Here is a 23,014-nt window from a genome sequence, read left to right as displayed (position 1 = left end):
TCAATATTTCTTAATGCCTTGTCATCTTACTCTTATATGAACCAGAAAATTTTCTCCTACTTTTAATTGTGTGAATCTGGCTCAGCCAAACTGAATAACAGAAATAATAGCAAAGTCCATGTAAGTGCAGTTCCCAGATGCCAAAAATCATCAGCCACGGAGCCACTTGGATAAGCTCCTCCAGAACAGATGGCAGGACCTGTGAGTTGCTAGAAGAAGCTGACAACTTGACTGACCCTTACAGAAATGGTCTTATCCCCACTCCATGATGCCTGAATTTCCTTTTCCCCTTCCATGGAGCAGGGATAGCGAACAGACACATCTTGCTTGTGGAGGCCTTTTGAAAGCCTCTGTTGCAAGGAACAGCCTGAATGCTAAGTATTACTTGAGATTTTGTTTATTTTGTTGGGATGTTCCAGGAGAGCAAAATCCGCTCAAATGTGGCAAGGCAGCTGTGTGGTGTGGGAAATAGCAACCTAGGGAGATGAGCAATGGGTGAGGCGTATGGGGAATAGCCTGGTCTTGAAGTCAGGAATTTCACAGCTATGCTCCAGCATCTTGAGCTGTATAAATGAATCATCAGCACAGCGAAACCACAGAACGACACCAGCTTCCCTAAAAGAGTCTCTCTATATATATAGCTGCTAGACTTGCATATTTCTGTTTATAAATACTAAGAACTGACCGCAAAGTGACATGGCCCTCTCAGCAGACAGCTCCTAAAGAAATATTTGTTCTATCTTTCATTTCTTCCTGAGTTATTTTAAACCAGACTTTTGCACCTCCAGATACACTATTTTAACTCAAAATCCTGGTACTGGTGCATGTGATCAGAATATTTTCTGGACAAAAAGACAGCTAGGACAGAGCTTTTCTGAAGAAAGTCAACTGAAAGTGTTGATTCTTATTAGATGTTTCTGAGGATATCATTATGCTATCTGGGAACTGCACTGCTACTATGTAGATATTTGGGTTTAGTTTAGTTTTCTAAGGCAGATCAGCATGTTATTGCATGATAAACTCACTTTGAACACTTTAGCCTGCTTCACCTGTATTTTCCAAGGGGCTGTAATTTCAAAGAGTCTGGAGCTGTGGTAGTGTGAGGAAAATTGGTCACTGCTGGTGTATAGAGATGGGAAACCCGAAGTTTTGCCTCACAGAAGGAAGGTCAGGCAGAGCCCAGTCCTTACATGTGCTGATGGGTAGTGACAAGTTGACCAGTAGCACTGCTGTAGTTTGAGTGAGCCGGAGCATGTGCTGCACCTGGCCTAGACAAACTAGTCACGGGTGAGGTGGGAGCAGAGGGCATGAAGTGTGGGGGAGGAAAAGGCTGGAGTGTGGTGGGAAAAGGCCATGAGGGGAGAGCTGAAGTGGCTGCAGCAGAAGGTGGGTTGTGTGTGTGTGTTAAGGGCATGGGGCGCAAATCTCCAGAGAAGCAAGTGATGTTAGTTCTGCTGCTCATTTTACAGCTTGCTGTCGGATGGCTTCACTCAGTGAATGCAATTAATACATTTGCAACAGTTGTTAGGTACAACCTTTTCAAAGACACCAAACATCGTTTCCTGCAGTTTTGCTCTTTTTGAGTCTGGTAAATGTCTGGATTATTTGCTGGGAACTTGCCTGGCTCTTGTGACCAGGGTTACCATTAAAGACTCCCACCTTTATTGCATAAGTCACTCATATAGTAGTAGCCTGAACCTAGACTTAATGTAACATAGGTCACCCAGTCCGACAGCCCTTCTGTCTGGTTGCCATATGGTGAACTGGAAAAGAAAGGCCTGAAATAATTCTATAATCCATGAGGTCAGATTCTCAGAACGAAGTGCAGGAGCTTCAGAAAGAAAAAGCTGTGGTTTTGTAGCCCAAATGTAGGAGTTTATCATAAACGGAGATGAATTCTTTCTTTTCACCAACAAGTTGGCACACCACAGGGCAGTGACTAATTTTAGTTGCATTATCAGCCTTTCAGGTTCACAGATAACATGACTGCTTAAGGAAAACCAGGAAGCCATGTGTGAGGCTGACAGCTATAGAAACCCTTGCAATGACTGTGTTGATCAGGATAGAGAAACGGTAAAGATCATTATACATTGAAACACAGGGCTGATTTTTTTTTTCTCTTTGTTTATTTACTGAAGTTGCTGTAATGTGGTGGATATTGCCTGCACAAAAGAATATGTACAACCCAAGCATATGACACATCCTCAAAGATTGCAGTATGTTAATAGTTGTCATCATCTCTCCATAGTAGATGGCAGCATGGTCTCAAAAACTGATAATTTTTGATCTCTTTTAAACAGTATTCTAAGGTCTCCAGTATAACTGAGACTGATATTAGTTAAAGAAAGTGTTCATGAATCATGTTAGGGTTGAGTAAAAAGTGGTTCTTACCTGCTTACTGTGATAAACAGCTATGTTGTTTCTATTAGTCATTATTTGGTTAGTGCGATCACCTCCTAAGCCTGAGCCTTAGGCTAGGACCCCAGTGCTGCACAGCTGAGGTTTATGAAGTCTGGGGAGGGGAAGGTATTTTACTGAGATCTGCTGCCAGGGACCTGGGTGCTGACTCCCGGTCCAGCAGGTCAGCCGGACACTGCATATGTCCTTCCTGGGCTGGCAATGAGGCGGTGTGTGACAGCTGATCCCTGAGGGATCCATAGGCTGTAAGAAATGCAGGGTTCCCTGCAGGAGGCACCACATGTCAGGAAAAACTGGCTTGTGGTCCAGTTCCAGACTGAAGTCCTCCGCTAGGTTGCCCTCTTCTGAACAGGTGGAGGCCAACATTACCACAATTCATAACCCATTTTTTACGCCTTCTACTCATGAGCCTGGGCGCCATAATCTGCTTATAACTGTTGATTCTTCACACTCCATTGCAAAGAGCACCTCAGCGCAAGCTGTAACACTAAGATAGATGTTACGGAAGGAAAGGGGAATCAACCCATTTGTGATTCATAAGCAATGTGGGATATCACAAAATATTTGTGTTGTCCATGAAGAGCTTGCTAAACCACATTATGTGAAGACGGCAATTACTTAGCTGATGACTATGCTGCAGGACACCTTTTGTTACCCATGAGAATTTTTTATTTGAGGTAGAGCGTGAAATGGTCATGTGAAGACATGAGTGTATGCAAAATACCATTCGTCAGAAAAAAGGGAAATTTAGTCATATATTTAGCAGTCGTTTCCCCTTTTTTGGGAAGTCCAAATACATTTTTCTCTCTCTCTCTCTCTGTGTCTCTGTTTCTCTCACCCTCACTCTACGGAAGGAAAGAAAGGTGGGTCTAAAATGTCATTTGGTTCTGACACAAATCTGATTGGGCAATGAGACACAGATTTCCGCTGTGTGTTGAGCTAAATGCTATATAAGGTCCTCATCAGTAATTTTTAGTCTTATATCTTTTCATGAGAAGCTGAAGGCTGAAAGACTGCAGAAGCACAGGTAAGTGAATCTGATGGAAACTTGGGAATGAAAACCATCCCTAAGCTCTCAGATTGGGTAGTGGGTAGGGTTTATGGAGATTGCTAGATACTAAACCAAAGGGACCAGAAAGCTCTGAACAAAATAACCAAGTGTTTTTATCAGGCAAAGGATCTAACAAGAGAGATACTCCCTTGTTACATGTGAGCCATCGGGCTTGTTAACACCGCGGATGAAGCCACTAGCACCTAGTCCAGATATAGCCAAGAGGGGCTGCAGGTCCATGCCGATGCCCTGGAAACCCTTGCAGATCTAGCAGTAGAGGAGATGACCCGTGGTTATGAAACAGTGTTATTGAGCAAGAGGTTGGCTTTGTGGTGGTGTGGAGTTGACAATAAGCTGGAAATAGTTTATTACAGTCAAACTATCCGATGTCAGATAAATATAGTTACTAGAACAGGGAGAAATTTTAATTAAAACCTCATTATAAATATCAACATGATTGGATACGCAGAAGATGCCTGAAGATGAGTACCTATGAATATGACTGTGTTATATTGGTATAAATATGGTTTTGCTTTTGGATACAATTTAAAGTAGTTTTTCAAACTTTAATATTCATCCTATGAGGCAATCATAGTGTTAGGATAATGTTAAGTACATGCAGTTTGCATTTCTGTATATAAAATGGAAACAGTATGTATCACATGCATATGTGTACAGTATTGCACATAAATACCTTACATAGAGCGTAAACTATTGCCTATATATAGCGTGTTTTATGTGGTTTTGTCTGTGGTACACTGAGATAACACATAATCAATAAACTGAGTAGCAGCACCTCTAACCTTACGGGAGACCAGAAAGCATTCAGTGATGTATGGAGAAGTTGCCTTGCCCATGCCAGGACAATACAGACGACAATTAATGAATGACTGGCAGCAGATAGTTTTGTTTTACCTTAGTGTCACCATGCCTGAATTTTAGGACAAGTTGTTCAGGGTTTTCCGTATCTTTTTTTGGTGCAGATGGGAATAGTGTCCACGCTGAAACTTGCTTGCGCACCAACAGCAAGATGGGCGTGCATGCTGTGGGAGTCAAATTTTTCTGTCCCAAGAGAAACGTTTGTTGGAGACTGAAAGCTTGGCTCTGGTTATAGCAGGAAGTTTGCCTGCAGCCTGATCTATGCTAGCTGGCCTACTTTGGTAGCCACAGTAGGGAAGATAAAGTGGCGCAGGATTTAACGAGGGCCATACAACCTTGGGAGACACCTGAAGTGACTGCTTAAGACAGCTAAAGTTTATCCCGCTGCATCTTTGCCCCTGTGTTCACCCAACCTGCCACACCACAGCTAACTCGAAGTGGCTGACCCGTACCTCAGTCACATCTTATTGCAAAATAAGCAGAGCTAGATTTTTCCACATGGTGCTGTTGCACTGAAAAGCTGTGAGGACAGCAGCATCTTGTGGTATGTTGTTTGCATCTCCTGGAGTGAAAGGAAAGGGACAGAAGTAACATATTTGTGCCAGGCCAGATGCTCACGTTCCACAAGTCAGCCTTCATAAACTAGGCATGAAGAAGCCTTTCTGCTCACTAAGGGCAAAACAAAGCTCACCAGGTCCAGAGTGAGGAAAAGAACAGTTAATTCTAAAGATAACATTGAGTACGTCCATTGTATCTTCTGTCTTGTAATAAACTTCCTTGTAGATTTCAAGACAATTTCCCTCGATCTTCTCCATCCTATTTCCTCTGGGAAAAAATGTGTGGGCTCTTCTTTGTCCTGGTGATGTGCACAGCAGGTGTTTCTGCTTTCAGATTCCAGCAAGTCAAAAGCACAGGTAAGGGCATGCTGCTTTTTATTTTTTTTTTTCCTTCTGTCTCCCTCTCCCTTCTTTTTAATGTGCTTGGCTGACAGTAATGTAAAAATATCTCTGATTTATATAGAAAACTGCCCAGATCACACCGTGTTTTTCAAACACTACTATGAACTGCATGGAGAACCTGTGGTTCTGAAATGCCCTTCCCCCAGATACAAACATTTGGATTTTTCTGCCTTGACCCCTAATATCACATGGTATAAAAACGGTTCAAAAAACATGATATCAGGAAGAGAAGAAGATCCAAGAATCTGGGCAAAAGGAGATGCCCTCTGGTTTTTACCAGCAATGCTAGAAGACTCAGGAGTATATATCTGCACCAGAAGGTGGGTATTTAAAAGAAAATCCAGTGCACTAACAAGATAACTATGTCTAAAATACATTAGCTTGATTCTGAACTCCGGTTGCATTCAGAGCATATCTGGGTAAGATACTTTCTTCGATGACTTTATTAGAGAAAAAAATGTGGAAAGTCAGAACTCTTAAATGCGTTGTGTGTCCTCTATAAGTTCATATACTGAAATCTGGATAAATCATGACACAGTATTGCCACTCTGGCTTATCTCACGAGGAAATACCGTATGTCAGAATTTGTTCCAGCTTATTTATAAGCCAGTCAGGTCTGTGGCAAGTGGGAACATGCTGCAGGCAGGGGATAATGCAGAATGCAACCCTCTTGTTACAGCTTCAGAGAAGCAAATAGCCTTGTTTGCACTTCAGATTGCCTTACAAAGCACATACCAAGGCTCTGCAGTGGCTTTCTTCTTCTCTCTTCCTTATCCCTGGTGTTTACTTTTCTTCTGCTTCACATTTTAAACTGGATTTTGATTGCCTTGGTTTTGCTGGAAGATCTGTCATGAGACCCAACACGTATTTACCAGGCTGGGACCAGACTTGTGATACCACAGTGGGCTGAGCCTTGGTCACATTTTTCTGAGTATCTGACAGCCCACTGTACAGTTTCAAAAGAGATACCAGGGTCTGGATTTGTGGGGGACTGAGGAAGGCAAAAAACGCCTGTCACCATTAGAGCCTGAACTCCAGAAGGTGTCCTGGGTCCTTGTCTCCTTGTCCCCTGCCAGCTTCTCCTTCCAGTCAGCCTCCCAGGACACCCTTGGCAACTGGCACCTTGCTCTGGGGTCTATAGTGGAAGACATATCTTTACATCCCTGGAGCTGCCTGTGTGGAGCCCTGTTTCCTTGCTGGCAAGGCACACCTCATGAGTGACGTGTGTCAGAAGTAGAAGAGATGGACAGGCAGAACTCACGTTAGTAAATCATGCCCAGCATATTGGGTCAGCCTTTCTGCATGTCTCAGCAGCGATTGCAGTGACAGGGCAAAGAAAAGACTTTGATAGTGAGGCCAGAACAGCAAGATTGCAAATATTGTCCTAGAGCACAGAGCAGTTGCCTGAGACCTTGAAGGGTGTTTTTTAATCCCCTTTCTGGAATATTCTGCCTCAGTTCCTCAACCTGTACCACTGCGGCAGTGTTATTGGCAGCTATAGTAAAATGCTGTGAAATCTGCTTGAAAAAGATATGCAAGAGCCGAGTACGTAGTTTCATCGTTAACATCATTACAGGGTTAATAAAGTACAAACAAATTGTATTTCCTTTGCAAATCATCCCACAGGGAAGCCACCGGATTTTTTTCCACACTCTGTAAAATGAGGGTAGTAGGAAATTATCACAGATCTCTGCTTCTGCTGAGCAAATATTTTGGATTTAGACTTCTGACCTATAGGTGACAGCTGATCACAGTGCCTTAGCAGTAGTGCAAGTCTGTCTGCTCACAGCCGCCAGTTGCTCTCCAGGAGGTCACAGCCCGGACCCCCTGGCTTTGCTGGTCCCTGCAGGGGTCAGGCACTGCCCTGCATGGAGGCATCTCCGAGGCAGGCTTTCAGAGGTTGTAAAGGACATAGTTTGAGCACTTATCTCTCCCAGTTTGGTCCGCCTTGGGACTGGAAGCGATTGTCACTTGGGGCCAGAAAGAAAAGTTAAATATTGCAAAACTTTCAAAGCAGGAACACCTTCTTTTCTACGCAAGATAACACGTACTCACAGAAATGCCTACTGGTTGTGCAATAGTAACTGCAGATCTATTTTAATAGATGCTTTAAGCTTTTTATTTCATCCTTAGGTCCCAAACACTAGGGTTTTCAAGGTCAAGACCTCTTTCAAGGAAATGGTGGAGGGTTCACGACACACCTGCTACTGTTCAGGTGAACATATTCCCCCGCCTCACAAAATTAAAATCATGCCGTAGCCTAAGGGTGCACAGCGAAATTGGTGTACAAAAAAGACTGAAACTCCCAGGGGGACATGTATCAGTGAAGTGTTTAGATTGTGCCAGAAAAAACAGTACCAGTGATGTTCCAGCATCCCTCCTGGTACAATCTCAGTCTTGGCCTCTTAGAAACTGCTAAGGAGGGAAACGGAGCCAGGAGGAAACTAAAGGTGTCACTCGAGTTCCTCTTGTAGCTGGTGGGTGCTCACTTCTCACCACTCTGTCTGCAGGAACTCCTCCTACTGTGCCGAGGTCTCCATCCACCTCACAGTCGTGGAGAAAACAGCCGCTCGGGAGATTGCGTATCTCCAGGTCCTCTTCACTTTCACCTCCGGAAAGATCGTGTGCCCTGACCTGTGGGATTTTACACCAAATAGGACAAGCTTGGAGCTCAAGTGGTACAAGGTAGAACTCTCACCTCTCTTTGCGCAAGGCCTAACCCAAACCTGTTTTTAAAGGTGCATACAACTCCACTTTCTGTTTCTGCTGAACATCATGTTGTTCAAGCCATGTGCACAGCATAATATATTGGGAATTTTGGGGGCAGATGTGTATATTTTAAGAAAGGTTCTCTGGGGTAGACTCAGCACAGGGTGAAGTGCTCCACATGTTACATGCTCTCACAGGCGGTGTAACTGTATTTGAGGCTAGATTACCTACCCTGACTCCAGGGTTTGCCACTTCAGATTAGGCCCTTCTCTTTGGTGCTATGCTTCTTTTTATGGCCCCTCTAGTGAATCCCATAAAGCAGGACCTCCCAGTGATGCTTCTCCCGCGCGAGCTGTTCAGATGGAGTAGCTTTCATTAATCAGCTGGAATACAGCATTTAGACGTACTAGATCCATCATGCAAGGCTTGTAGTTGTCTCTTGCCTAACTTGCCAGGACATGATTTTTCAGGTAGACAAGCCTGGGTTTGCCTGTAAGGTCAAATATCCCTCACGCGACAATCCTCAGCTGTGCAATCTCGCACTGGACAGCATGAGATTCTTATTTTTTTCATAATACCTTAGTTTACCTTTTATCTGCACTCCCACTGTGACTGTATGCTCTGCCTGGTGCAGCTGCCGTTCTTATCACAGTATGCAATCGCTAGGCTGGCTTCATACAGCGGTGCCTATGTTATGACTGGTACCATACCAGCAAAATGTTTCTGCTCAGATTTCCCTTCAGAAGCAGGCTACAACCCACTTACTTTTTGAGGCTATTTATTGAGGCTGCCCCCCTCAATATAGTTCTTGCTACAACTGTCAGGAAAAGCTATCCTGCCTTTATGGAGAAGGAACATCCAGGGCTCCAACCCACATATGAACAGAGCCTTAGTGATACGGAGCAGGAATTTATCACAGTTTATGAGATCATGCAGAGTAAGCAGTAGTTTTGTGAAAACCTGCATGATTACAATTATTTGTCTTCAATGAATGCCTTCGAATATTACTCTTAAGAGGTCATGCGTGGAAAGTAATAGTGTTGTGAAAACTTTCATGGTTACTAAAATGGTTTTGTCTCATGTGAGTGTCTTAGATGATTGCTCTTCAGGGGACTCCATAAAGAGCCTATCATATCTTCTCCATCTTAAAATATGCATTTTATTGAAAAGTTATACACACATATTACAGATATATCAAAATAGTGATTCTGCATATAGTGCCTCAGAGCATTTTAGAGACAGACACACATTTGAAGAACTTGCCTTGCGGTGGGAAAGTGGAGCTGCTCAGATTTCCCAGTGATAAGTGAACTTTTAATAACAGACAAGGATAAGTAATTTTGTCTGGCAGTCACACAGGGTGTAACTACACCTACCTGAGCCATAACACCAGTTGCTGTCCTTTCTCCAGGATGCTCTGCCTTTGGAAGATGACAATGAAAAATTCATAAATTTGAAAGGTTCATCTTCTCTGATCATGACTTCTGTACTACCGACAGACGCTGGCTATTACACCTGCAAGATGTCATTTCCGTTTGAAGGTGTAACATATGAAATCACCAGAACAATTCATCTGGAGACTGTTGGTAAATATTGACCCCCTTAAAAGATGACAGTGCTTCAGGAAATCTCCTCTTTGCTAATGAAACAGAGGAGAGGAACTCACACTTGGCCTCTCGGCACTGCCAAGGAAAGCGGGACGCCATGGGTGCTCGCTTTGGCACCGATGAGTTTCCCACAGCACCCCGGCGGGGCTGGGGTCACCCCTTTGCCTGGCTCGAAGCGAATTTAGGGGAGGCAGAACTCGATGTTGCAAGCGCCTGGGGTTGTTCAACCGAATAATTCATGCCTGGCGGGGGGGGGGGGGGGGGGGGGGGGGGGGCGTGTCACTGCAAATGTCTTCGGACGGCTTAGGAAATATAACATTCAAACCTCGCTCAGGATGGGGGCGGGGGGGGAAGCCCGTTGTTTCGCAAACGGGTGGCACCGGCCCCGCTGGCGGGGAGGGGCGAGGGGGGGGGGGCGCTGCTGCGCCCAGCGGCCAGCAGGGGGCGGGCTTGCCCTTGCAGCGCCAGCGCCGCCCCGCCCCTCGCCCGCCGCCCCGCCCCCTGCCCCGCCCAGGCGGCCCCGCCGCGGCGGGGGGAGGGGGCGGCCCTGGGAGGCGGCGGGGCCGGGGGGTGCTGCTGCCCCCGGCTGGGTGGGCGCTGGTGGAGGTGGCTTCTGACCCGTGACGGCCCCGCTGGTGTGGGAGCGCTGGGGGGTGCGGTTTCCGATCAGGCGCAGGTCCGTTCTCTGCTCAAGCTCGTGGCTTCTGTGGTTTTTTGCCAAGTATGAAATGGGTGTGCGAGGATCTGGGCGGCGGCTGCTGGTGCAAAGGACCGTGCCCCGTGGCAGTGTTGCTTCCAAAAGACGCTCACTCACCTGCCATAAATTCCTCGTGGGGCAGCTTTCAGGATTGCAATGAGGAAATTATCTACCTGGACTTTAGTAAAGCCTGTGACACCGTCTCCCACACCATTCTCCTAGGAAAGCTGGTGGCTCATGGCCTAGGCGGGAGCACTCTAAGCTGGGTAAAAAACTGGCTGGACGGCCGAGCACAGAGAGTTGTGGTGAATGGAGTTAAATCCAGCTGGTGGCCGGTCACAAGCAGTGTCCCCCAGGGCTCAGGATTGGGACCGGTCTTGTTTAACATCTTTATCGATGATCTGGATGAGGAGACACAGTGCTCCCTCAGTAAGTTTGCAGATGACGCTAAATTGGGTGGGAATGTTGATCTGCTCGAGGGTAGGAAGGCTCTGCAGAGGGATCTGGACAGGCTGGATCGATGGTCCAAGGCCAATGCTATGAGGTTCAACAAAGCCAAGTGCCGGGTCCTGCACTTGGGTCACCACAACCCCACGCAGCACTACAGGCTTGGGGAGGAGTGGCTGGAAAGCTGCCCGGCGGAAAAGGGCCTTGGGGTGCTGGTCGACAGCCGGCTGAACATGAGCCAGCAGCGTGCCCAGGTGGCCAAGAAGGCCAACAGCCTCCTGGCCTGTGTCAGACATAGTGTGGCCAGCAGGAGTAGGGAGGTGATCGCGCCCCTGTGCTCAGCACTGGTGAGGCCGCACCTCGAATGCTGTGTGCGGTTTTGGGCCCCTCAGTACAAGAAAGACATTGAGGTGCTGGAGCGTGTCCAGAGAAGGGCAACGAAGCTGGTGAAGGGTCTGGAGAACAGGTCTTGTGAGGAGTGGCTGAGGGAACTGGGGTTGTTTAGTCTGGAGAAGAGGAGGCTGAGGGGAGACCTTATCACCCTCTACAGCTACCTGAAAGGAGGTTGTAGTGAGGTGGGGGTTGGTCTCTTCTCCCAAGTAACAAGTGACAGGATAAGAAAAAATGAACTCAAGTTGTACCAGGGGAAGTTTAGATTGGGCATTAGGAAAAATTTCTTTACTGAGAGAGCGGTTGATCATTGGAACAGGCTGCCCAGGGAAGTGGTGGAGTCACCATCCCTGGAGGTGTTAAAAAAAAAAAGCGCTGATGGGACACAGTTTAGTGGGCATGGTGGTGTTGGGTTGACAGTTGGACTTGATGATCTTAGAGGTCTATTCCAACCTAGTGATTCTATGATTCTACGAGGGCTTGGTCCTATCCCTAAACACAGATCTCTGGGCCTGAAGCCGTAACATCTCCTTTTGCCAATGGGTTTATGACCAGTGCTTTCCTGGGAGATGAAAGATGTTGAGCAAAGAGGCGCATTTCTATCTACAGTTCTAGGGCAACATCCAAATTTTCTGTTGTGCACTAACTCTCTGTTCTCTTTCTCCAGAACAAGAAAAGAGAATTACCCCAATAATTGTGTATCCAACACAAAAGACAACATCAGCTGCTCTCGGTAAGGCCCAACATTGTATTTGGAAACATCTAGTCAGGCAGAAATTGGAGCAGGTCCTCTTAGGGTGTAATTTGTTGGCATAAATTGTTATAGTTCTTTTGATCTCAATTATTAGCTAAGGATCGGTGCTGGAGTGGTTTTTGAGTCTTACTGTCTAAAACTAGATGCTGTCTTCCATGTAGTAGAAGCTGTAGAAATGCTCTACAGTTTAAACATTAACAAAGCAAGAAAAGCACGTTTGTACCCTTAGATCAGCTTCTCAGAGTCCCCCTTCACTATTGTTTTCAATATTCCCTCAAATTGGTCTGGGGTACCTGGTGGCTTTGAATGAGCCATCTAGCTCTTTTGGGATGAGACATTTTTTCATTGCTTTTTACTATTTGAACTAGACAGTTGTTGTTATTTACAAAGTACCTTGATAGGATCTCAGTTTTTCTTTGAAGATTATATTATGACAATAAATTTCTGTTGCATTTCCTCTTCTCAGAAAATAACGGGTATATTTGGCACTAAGCTTTTTCAACTTGGGTGCTATACACACGGCTATGTCCTAAGATGTCTTAGTGTTCCCTGCCACTTTTCTTTCCATCAGCACAGGACTACCAAGTCTTTTTTTTTTTTTTTTTTTTTTTTTTTGGTCCTATTTGGCTCTGTGGAGTGTATTATATCCCTTTTATCACTGTCTGCACAGATACAATAATAAAATTCTATGCATTATTGAGCGTTATGTTTTCCATATAATATAGATATGCACCAGTCTGAAGGCTCTTTCTCCTTAGCTCTGAGTTACAATAATTATAGCAAAATTTCTGAATTTCTGGAGGTGAATGCCCTCGCCCACAGCATCTCCGAGTGAGGCTACGCTGCTGGTTAATGCAGTTGCTCCAGAGCAGTAAATCACACCATGCCCTTTGGCCTGCAGTATGTCAGAAGGAGCAAGGCCACAGGAACACAGCTTTGCCTCCTGAGGAGTGTGTCTAGCGCAAGAGTTGCTAACTGTTGCAATGGGAAAATAATTTGGTTAGCAGCAGGAAGGACTGCCAAACTGAAGGGTCTTGTTGCCAAGGAGCAGGGGATCAAAAGCAATCTGGGGCTTAACTGCAGGTTTGAGTGTAGTGATGCTTGACATGTATGGGGAACTTGATCTCCCACTGGAGATGCTGGTTTTCACCAAGAGAAATAGCAGTTCTCCATATGTATCCAAATGATTTTTTAATCTTTCTTTTACGAACAGGCTCCAAGATGACTCTCCCATGCAAAGTGTTTGTTGGACTGAGCAGTCACTTCCATACCGATGTGGAATGGCTAGCAAATGACACCAGTGTCGATGTGGTTTACAAGCAAAGCAGAGTTATAGAGGGAGAACGACAGTAAGTCTGGCTGAAAATGTTTCCTTGTGCTTGTTGTTTTAATCTGCAGTGTTACAGGGGCTCTCAGTGCAGCTGAATGCCAGGTAATGAAATGGGATATGGACAGATCTGAAGGGAAGGTGAGAGCTGAGGAAAAAACAGGCGGGCAAGTGAAAATAAACCCAAACCAGGCAGGGTGAAATCAATTCTTTATCTCTGTTTTTTGTTCATGGTATACTGCGAATGAGCCAACTTTGAGGCTTAAACTTGAAGCACACTTTCATGGGCAGCTGAGATGATGTAAGAGCTGACTGCAGTGGAAAGCAGTGGGACTTGATCCTTCCCAGTGCTTCTCTTATCTCTCTCCTCACCCCGTGCCAGCAAAACACCAACATCCCTCCCTAACGTTTGTGAGGTTCTCTGAACACACTAAGACAACAGAAAACTATCCAGTGGTTTTTATTTATTTATTTATTAATATAATTGTTTTTCCCCTTAGGCTTGTTCTTTTTCCACATTAATGAGTTAAACTGACTCACAGAGATGCCCAGTGAGTGCTAGAGTTGACGCTAGGGGAAGCACTGGGGGGATGCTGGTGGGAGGGAGAAGCAGGATGTCCCGCATCCTTTTGCCCTAATCCATTGTCTCTCCCAGTCTTGCGGAGCCTTGTCTCAGCTGCCTCATAGCTGCATGCCTCAAGGCTTTTCCAGCTGCCTCATAGCTGCATGCCTTAAAGTTTTCCCACCAGGAAAGTAGGGAAAAAGATCTGCTTTCCGTACCTGTGACATGTCAGCTAAGCAGCTCTAACTCACTATGTTCAGGCATGCTTCTAGTGCTTTGCAAATGTGAGGTAAACCTACTGACTGAAATCTCTTCATTGAGGTCCAAGTCGGCGTGTTTTATCTCCCATTTGATGAAGCTGAGAGTGTCCACAAAGATCATCACACTCACCTGGGTCATGGTGGCTCTGCCCGTGCTGGTGGACAGAGCTGGGAAGGTTCCTAGGCTCTGCTGTTAATGGTCAAGCTGGTCACTCACCAGCTAGCACCCTCCCAAAGAGCTCCTGGCTATTGATTAGGATTTAGCATGGGGCAGGGACCATTCCCAACAGAGTTTGGGGATGTGGCATCCCTATTTTGAGGGGCAGGAGTGTTTAACAATTAAGGATGTGAGCTGGTTTTGGCCATCAGTGCCAGATGACAACCTGGCCATGTTTAGTTTATTGCACAGCTGGAGGTAACATGTTAACTCGGCTCTGTGCCCAAGCCCTTGTGTGTTTTCACATTCTCAACAGCATGACTGAGACCATTTATTTATAACGTTGTTTACGTGGATGACAGTGTGTTAAACCTGTGGTCAGGAGCCATAAAATGTACTGTGGCTATAGTCTCTGCAGACTTTAGAAGCACAAATACTTTCTTACTTGGACTTTTTATTACTACTATGACTATCATTATTACTGTTATATATTATTATACAATTGCACAAGAACAGGGTTCATGCCAGCTAGGGCTCATGCGGAGCCCACAGTGTGTGAGACACCCCAGTTTGTCTGGAAGCCCTCAGGGTGGCAGCAAGGCAAAATAGGTCAAATGCCACCAAGAAAACAAACTCCCCGCAGAAATCATCTCTGGCAAAGCACCCACCGCCGTGCTGCTGCCTTCCTGTGGTCCATCGCCGGGAGGAGCGCACAGGGAGCTCCATTGCCACAGCGCAGAGCGGACTCGTGACCAGATCATTAAGAGCAGCTGGACAACTTCTCTAGCAATGACTAAAAAATATCAAGAGACAATGTTTGACTGCAGCTAGAAAACCTCTTTTAAATAGTTGGACTGATGAAACAATCAAGTTGAAGGAAGCTGGAAACTTCCTAGACAGTTTCTTGTATTGAGCTTTTGGATTTGGGTGCGTGATAGGCAGGAATGGTGGTCCAGTTTGCTGACTGAGCATTTGCAGGGTTATGTTCTCCATGCATCCTCTTCCAGCTGATAGTAAGAATTAGTCTCAGAAATGAATAGGTGGCCAGAGAGAAGGAGTTAGGTCCTTCCACAACACTGTGTAGAGAGCTCAAAAATATACAGAGTTCTGCTTGCCTTTCTTCCCTACCTTTTCTTTATATAAATAGAGAAAAGCCATCTTACAAAAGGAATTAACATTAATTTTTTCATTTTTCTTCCAGAGAAATTGTAGAAAATGGTGAAAACTTCATTGAAGTGCCACTGATTTTTGATTCTGTCAAAGAAGTGGATTTTTACACAGACTTTACATGTCTGGCCAAGAACAGATATGGCTACCAAGTACTGCCAACAAGGGTCAAGCAGGAAGGTAACTAGTTTGACTGCTTATTTGGGATAATTGTTATCATCAATCTAGTGGTAAATTCTCATTCAAGCCTTTTATACTGTCAGAGCTGGTATTGGGATGATTTATTGTTTGGGGAAAAACTGGTTGCCTCTTTCACCTGTAGGGTTTGGAGTAGCCTGTTCACAAAATACACCTTTTGTGAGTCATTCACTGACATTTCTGCAGGGATAAGGATCCGTGCAGGTGTATCTGTTCATTGGATAGGGCTGCAGTTTAGATATACTTTGTGAAATGATGGCTCCAGTGGGACTACTGGCAAACTACTGGCAAACACTGGGTGCAGCAGGGCCAGATCTCCTCCAGTTCCTCAACTTTTAGTAAAAAAAAAGACAATAGCAGAATAAAGATCAGAGTGTTGCTTCTCTGCACAGACTGCTGCGAAAATAACAAGGAGTGTAAATTACGATGGGTGTTTTTGCTTTGGCTTCTAGTGATGGGAAGAGAAGCCCTAAGCTCAGTGCAATTAATGTGGCAGTCTGACAGATCGTTGGCCAAGAACCAGCTGTAAAAACAATGTGAAGCAATGCCGGTTGTTTCTTTGCGTGAGTTTGATGAATCACCAAAGCTTGCTCACGCTTAGAAAGGACAATGAACAGTTAGAGTCTTCATTGTGAGTTATAACTCATGACTAACTCCAGCATCCTATGATGAGGGATTTGTACTCATTTGCTAAATGATATATTGCCCTTGCCTTCCATGAACAACACAGGTATTACTACAGAGGAGGCCAATGAACCAGTATAGGCTAGAATAATCTGGACAGACACTGGTCTTGGAAATTAGCTGTATTTTGGGAAAAAGTTCAGAGTCTTGGCTTGATCATTAGTAATTTATAGACTGCTCTGTATGAGAAAATTATTCACAGAGCTTGAGGGTGGACTAGCTGTTATGTACTCCCTTTCCACGTGGTGTTTTTATTTCCTGCTTGGAGTGACTCTGCTTCCACCAAATTAAGACAGAAAGCACATAGTCACCCTGAGCAGGATTTAAGAAGAGTCGTGTGTGTGCAAAAAGATTGAACTTTAAATTCTCACCCTCTATTGTTTTCCAATTCTTCCTCCCACCTTCATAAACCCATTTCCCAGAGCACTCAATCAATAGGCCTCTTCCTTTCACAGGTAATCAACCCCACTGGAAGGTTAACTTGCAGACATCCTTTTTATTGTGATTTCTCCTCTTCCTCCTTGAACTTAGAGAACTATGATCCTGGGACTTTTTTTTGAAAATATTTCATTTCTTTACTTTTCCAGCTGTCGGCTTGTCCTGGTACATTGCAACGATTCCCATCTTACTGGCCTGCGTGATCGTGGGGGGGATATACCTACACAAGTGCTGGAAGCAGAGAGACGATAAAGGGTATACAATGGCAAAGGTTTAAAATCTGCTTTGCTCTTCAACCGCCAGCAGAACAAAAAATCATCCTGGCTATCTCTCACGTGAGACACAGAGAGACATTTCTGACCAGACACACTGCTTTCCCAGCAGATGGATATATATCAGCTATTTTCCTCTTCTCCAAGTCTTCTGTGATCTGACGGCTATAATAAAAGTTTGCATTTTTATGCTGCCTAGATGCAGGAAACCTGCTTCTATTATTTTGCAGCTAGGGTGCAATCTGTAGCATTTTGGAACACAGAATACCAGGAATGTGCCCTGCATATGGGAAGGGTATGGAAAGGGGTGTGCTCTCGCCCTTTGTAATTCCAATAGTCTTATTGTTTAAAAAAAAAAAAAAGAAAAAAGGAAAAGAAATACCCTACAATCTAAACATCTAAAAACAGAAGCTAAGAAATCTTGCTGCAGGAGGACTATTCTGCACCAGGGTGAAAATGTATCCAAACTAATCTTATTTTACTCCAGTCTAAAAAGAGCGTTTTTTCCGTTTTCCAGAGCCAAATACAGTTGTCATGACAACTGTATATCTATGAACTTTTCCACAGAAAATCTATTTTTTTTCACCACTTGGCTTACTCTGTCTCAGAGTATCCTTCCCACAGAGAAAACTACATCAGCATAACAGATAATTGCCCACTGGAGAATTCAGTTCTGTTTTATGTACCAGTATCTCATAGCTAGAGATTCACAGACAGCTATAATATGTTGTTATCTTTGCCAGGAAAAGAATTTGGAGGGATATTTTAGTGTTTCGAGAGACATTTGACTAATACAAACTTTTGTTCCTGGAAGTGATTTGACAAATTACAAGTAACAGTATACTGTCTTGCCCTTCCGTGCCTCTAACTCTTTCACGACTGGCCTGATTCTCCTCTCTGATATGTCTGGCATAGATTCCCACAAACCATGAGTCTGCACTAGTCTAAAGCTGATGCAGCTCCAGGAACCTTGTGTCCTTTGAATCGAAGTATGCAAATCGATTACTCATGATGCAAAATGCTGCCTGTTAGGTTAAACTGACTGGATTCCAGGCTTCACATAAATCAGAAGGGAGCAGTAAATAATCTGACCACATTTTCCTTTGAGCATCAGAATGAGTAGGATGACTTGGTTACTTCCTCTTCCAAGAGGTAACACTTAAATAGCCAAGAAATAGTTCCATCATATATAATGTGAATTACCTTCCTCTGTTTGGGAGGGCAAGAGATCCAGCCTTAAGGTCTAGATTGTTACAGACTCAACTGTCACTTCTCACAGACACCAAAGATAAAGCTTTTTGTTTGAGTAAATCAGCCCAGAGGTTTTTCAAACTCTGTAGGAAAAAAAAATAATTAGGAAAAACATTGTCTCCAAAGAAAGAAATTGTAACGTAAGAATGTTAAAACTGCATGTGGTCCCACAAACGGGGGAAATGAACGACTCGTATCTGTCTGGGAGAGGCTGTAACCTAATTCCTTTCCACCACCACTTACAGCTGGGTCTGAGTTTAGCCCAATAAATATCTGAAAGGATTTTAAAGACTGGGATGTGGCTTAAATTAAGAAACCCTTCAATCTATTAGCAAGAATCTTCACATTTTATGAGATTTAAGCCAAAGTCTCCCTTTAAATATTTAAAATGTTTTCTGTTAAGATACAGGCACAGAGATTAGATTTCTGACACTGTCTGAGTCAATGGCAGCCGAAGAAGACCACAGGACTTACTGTTTCCAAGTGCAGGGTGTTAAAGATTATGATAAAGAATACGTGGGCAGATGGGAAAAAGGTGGCTGCAAGTGTGGAAAACAGTCAATCCTCTCGGATATCTGTTCTTTGAAGGAAGAAAACTACAGTTGAACTCACCATTGCTGAAAGGACCATGAAAAATGCTTTAGGTACATCAGGAATGCTCGTTTTTATCAAGCAATTGCTAGTCTGTAGCTGGAGAACAAATTAGGTTTGCCAATAAGTGTAATCTTTCACACTGTGATTTGTTCTTCCTATCCATCTACATCCTCCAAGAGTAGTGTGATAACACATCTGGCTGTAGGCGTGAGGTTGGATCTCATTAAGTAGTGGAAAACAAGCAGAACTTCTGGTATATGGAGTGTTGGTGCCGTAAGAAAGTTAAATACCTCAGATCCTCCTCCAAACTAGAGAAGGAGAAAGAAATGTGAGTGTGAGATAAAAATTAGGCATACAGAGAACTGATGTTACATACTCAGTGGTGTCTTGAATACAAGGCGAAAGTAAAAAACCAAAGGTTTATCTTTCATGAAGTGAAACTTGCTTCTCTGACTACTGGTATAGTAATATTCTGAAGGCTTTCATCATAGGTAGACTTGTAAAAATGAACTACATAGTGTAAATGTTTTAAAGACAGACTTGAACAAGTGACCTACATAATGTAAATGTTTTACATTGATACATATTGTCATGAACAGGAGTAACAAGGTCTATATTGGTTTTGAAAATGTTATGTGAAAAGTGTAAAAAAAATTAAAAAAACAAAGCAAAGTGCTGGTGTGTGAGTTGGGTGGGAAGGAAGATCTGAGGTGGCTCTTTGGGGGTGGCAGCAGAGAGGCTCGTTCCCTGGGGGTGCAGTGGCCCGCTCTGCAGGGCTGTGGGATGAGCTCCGTCCTTCAGCTGCTGCTGTGCTCGCCCTGCAGCTGTGCCTTGTCACACCAAAGGGGGACCAAATCCTGATGGGCCGAGCTTTTTTCCTGACTGCCACCACGTTCATGGCTGTCCTTGCTCTGCAGTCCCTCAAGCGTTTGGGCTCACTCTGGGCAGGTGGGATTGGGTGATCTTTTTCTCCCTACCAGCTGTGGTGTTCCCCCACTGGGGAGACTTCTGGAGCTGTAGGTTAACACAGATTGTCACTGTGGGGATGTGAATTTAGCATGTGCTCCCCAGGCTGGGAGATCTGTCTTATTCAGCTTTCCAAAGGCAAAATTTTTTGTCTCCTCCTTTTTTCAGTCAAAATTAGAGAACTCTAGTTGTTGCTGTACTTTAGGTCCGTCTCGGGAAGTTCAGATTCATTAGCCTCAAGGTACTTTGAGGAGAAAATGTCCTGAATCTCGTCAAATTGAGACTGAGGACTTGTACTGGTTTGTAATTGGACCTGAAAAGAAATACAGTATCAGGGAATGCCGCTTCACGTCGAGGATTCAGGGCTCTGCACCAAAATGTTTCTCTTCAGAAAAATCAATGATGTAAGGAGGACAAGGCCACCTTATTCCTGATACTGTGTGGGTTTATAGCATTTGCCAGAGAGCTCATCTATATCTGCAACAACTTCAAAGGCACACCAACAGAGGCAAAGAGACTGGTGTCCCATGGTCTTAGCACGAGTTAGCATCCAGGACAGAGGCTGCTCCTGCAGAAGTAGTTCTTTTCAGGAAACATGAGTTCAGTTAACAATTATTTTCTTGTTTTATTCAGCATATGTGATCTTGATGTCAGCTATTCATCTAAATAGGCAGCACAACTAATGTTTGATCACAGTAGCACCTAAATAAAGCAAACATAATTTGGAGAGCACTGAATAATTACATCTGCTGGTTCCCAAACAAAACCCTTAAATAAATGTGGGAGCAAATATAAATAAGAATTGGGTCTCTGCACAGAGCTGATCTTGGCAAATCAATATAAGAAGGTTACATTTTTTTTTATTCTAGCAGCCGGAGAGGGAAGGTGTGCATGCAGGAGGACAAGAAACATGTGAAATACCATTGCCAGGAATAATGCTTTCAGTATGAGAATAGCTGATGAAGGTGTTTGATGATTATTCAGATTTAAGTCTGCAAAGCAAGAGGCCCAGGAGAGCAAATCAAAGTAAGTAATAGGTCTTATGTTTTGAAGCTGAGAACTCCATGTCCACTCGTAACCTTGGAGCTGCTAAAGATAGCCTAGGGTGGAGTACTTCTCATCTGGCCTTCACATAGCTGAAAGGAGTGCAGTTGGTTGAAGCTAGCCATTGGGGTTTCCTCTCCACTCAGCAGAGAAACAGTTATCTCAGGTGCCTAAAATAAATGGGGTGAATTGCCCTCTGGAGGTGCTTGTCTTTTTCCACCAGTTTAAGACAAACTGAGATGAATCCACCCTGGATTACAGGAACGACTGGTTGTGGACCACTGGTTTTCAGGTTATCGGAGAGATTATAAAAAGAAACGGACTTAAGCCCCGAGACACCCTTTCACATGGTCTGGGTTGCTGGGCTTTCTTGGGAAATACCTTTAATGCTGGCAGCTCCCTGTGCAGAGCAAGGAAGCAGGCTCACACTAAATGAAAATACTGCAAGATTTTGGGAGGCAGGCACAAAGGTATGTATTGTGGAATCCAGCATAAGAGGAAGGCTGAAAATACCTGGTCGATGCCTTGGAAAAACGTTTGTGGCTCATGGACCCTGTGGTCATGAAGTGCCACAGCTATTATGGGAAGAAAAGAAAGAGCTGCTGTGTGTGGGCAGCTGAAGTACATAGAGCTTCCCTGGGACCAGGAGGGAGTCTGCTGTGTGACTGCAGGCGAGCTGGGGGCTCTCGGGCATGCACGGGGCAGCGGGGGCTGCCAGCCCTTCCACAGCGCTCAGCCAGCTCGGCTTCCACTGCAGCCAGTGCCTGCCTGCTCCTAGCAGGCACTGCTGGGCAACAGCAGCAGGCCGGAAAAAACGTTATGTGCAAATGAAATATCGTGAAACTAGCCTGCTGCCAGTGGACAAACACAGGCTGTCGATAAGAAAACCACTGAAAATACATATAACTTGTTTGTCTGCTTTAGTGTATTCATTGCACTGGAAATTATAGTCTATATCAGTCTGTACATTAGCTAGTATACACAATGTAAAGAGCTAATAAAGCAGATGAAATATAGCACCAGTCAGTTTTCAAGAAGGACATATCATTGTCTTCCTGAAGTTCCTCAAGGGAAAGCCAGGCACCTAATAATAAGGGGTGGGTGTGTGTGTGTGTGTGTGTAACTTTTAGAAACTTACATAGATCCGAGCTCACTTGTTAACACTTGGGAAATTCATCCATCCCTGAATCTTTAACTGCAAAGTGTTGTTTGGCTGTTATAGTTGTGTGTCCCACCTACCACTTTTAGGTTTTTGCACTGGTCTAAATTGTCTCACAACCTGACAACAACTTCAGCTGAGCAAACTCCTTTGTAACGTGTTGAAAAAGTCAACCTTTCAGTCCTGAAAAGAAGTGAAGGGCCTCCCTTTCTCTCTGTTTTTTACTGGTTTGTCATCTGTTGAGTAGTGCCACAGGAACTTCACTTATATGTACGTAAATTTAATAGAAATGCAAGTCTTGATTTCTTTGCAGGCAATGAGGCACACCAGTGTTTCTGTCTCACCAGGCTTGAACAATACGATTTGTTTAAAGCCTTAGAGATCTTGTTTCGTCTTGGCTATGGAGGATTCATCCGTCTGCTAAGCTGTGGGATAAATGAATAACCCTGTTTGCTTCCTTTGGCTCCCAAACATGCTTCGTCATAAGTGCTGGGGAGGCCAGACTATGACTGGAAATAGTTGATACTATGTTTGTTTACTTGCGAAAAAAATACTCTCAAGTAACTTGTGGCTTTCAAGTTGGGGACACAGCTGAACTAAGTAATTAAAGGGTATCGTTACATGTACCCTCAATATGTTGCTACCACTCTTTTCCTTTTGACTGGGACATACCGTAGCTGGTCTTGAGCTGATTTGAGAACTCTCCAGAGGAGACAGCAGGCAAGTCACGGTGGTTTCTCAACTCTTGTCATCATAACCGGGCTAGCCTGTGGATGCTGGAGTCTCGGGCCTCCTTCTTGTGAGCAGAGAAGAGCTTTCAGCTCAGAGGAGAAACATATGCCCTGCCTTTGATCAGAGCTGATGGTTAGTTTACCTGCTGAATCTAAGCCAGTAACATGCAGGAGGAAGCACAATAGAGAATGATCAGAGATTCTCATCTCCATCTAAGAGTGGCAGAGCTGTATGACTGATTGCTCCTTGCTAGGAAAGAATGTATAAGCTATTATTTAGTTACCTCACCGAC

The 23,014-nt window shown here is 44.4% G+C and overlaps 1 protein-coding gene across 1 annotated transcript; it reads left to right on the top strand.

The window, feature by feature from the left end:
* The first annotated feature begins 5,168 nt into the window (after positions 1 to 5,168).
* On the top strand, positions 5,169 to 16,981 carry LOC104349726 (interleukin-1 receptor type 2-like). The gene is made up of 8 exons (XM_086482148.1): positions 5,169 to 5,262; positions 5,369 to 5,627; positions 7,818 to 7,992; positions 9,428 to 9,602; positions 11,825 to 11,890; positions 13,125 to 13,260; positions 15,419 to 15,564; positions 16,854 to 16,981. Exons 1-8 carry the CDS (start codon positions 5,184 to 5,186, stop codon positions 16,979 to 16,981), a joined length of 1,164 nt encoding a protein of 387 aa, XP_086338274.1. The 5' UTR covers positions 5,169 to 5,183.
* Positions 16,982 to 23,014: the final 6,033 nt, after the last annotated feature.

Source organism: Leptosomus discolor, chromosome 1 (assembly GCF_034619465.1).
Source record: "Leptosomus discolor isolate bLepDis1 chromosome 1, bLepDis1.hap2, whole genome shotgun sequence".
NCBI lineage: Eukaryota > Metazoa > Chordata > Aves > Leptosomiformes > Leptosomidae > Leptosomus > Leptosomus discolor.
The sequence above is the reverse complement of the archived record's forward strand: the minus strand, read 5'-3'. Positions and strand labels throughout refer to the sequence as shown.

What these genes read in the sequence shown, in the direction of transcription:
- LOC104349726 (XM_086482148.1), top strand. Translation starts at nt 5,184, where the DNA reads ATGTGTGGGCTCTTCTTTGTCCTGGTGATGTGCACAGCAGGTGTTTCT. An exon ending in GTATATATCTGCACCAGAAG is followed by an intron (nt 5,628 to 7,817) that starts GTGGGTATTTAA and finishes CTCTGTCTGCAG; the next exon opens with GAACTCCTCCTACTGTGCCG. An exon ending in GTTATAGAGGGAGAACGACA is followed by an intron (nt 13,261 to 15,418) that starts GTAAGTCTGGCT and finishes TTTTTCTTCCAG; the next exon opens with AGAAATTGTAGAAAATGGTG.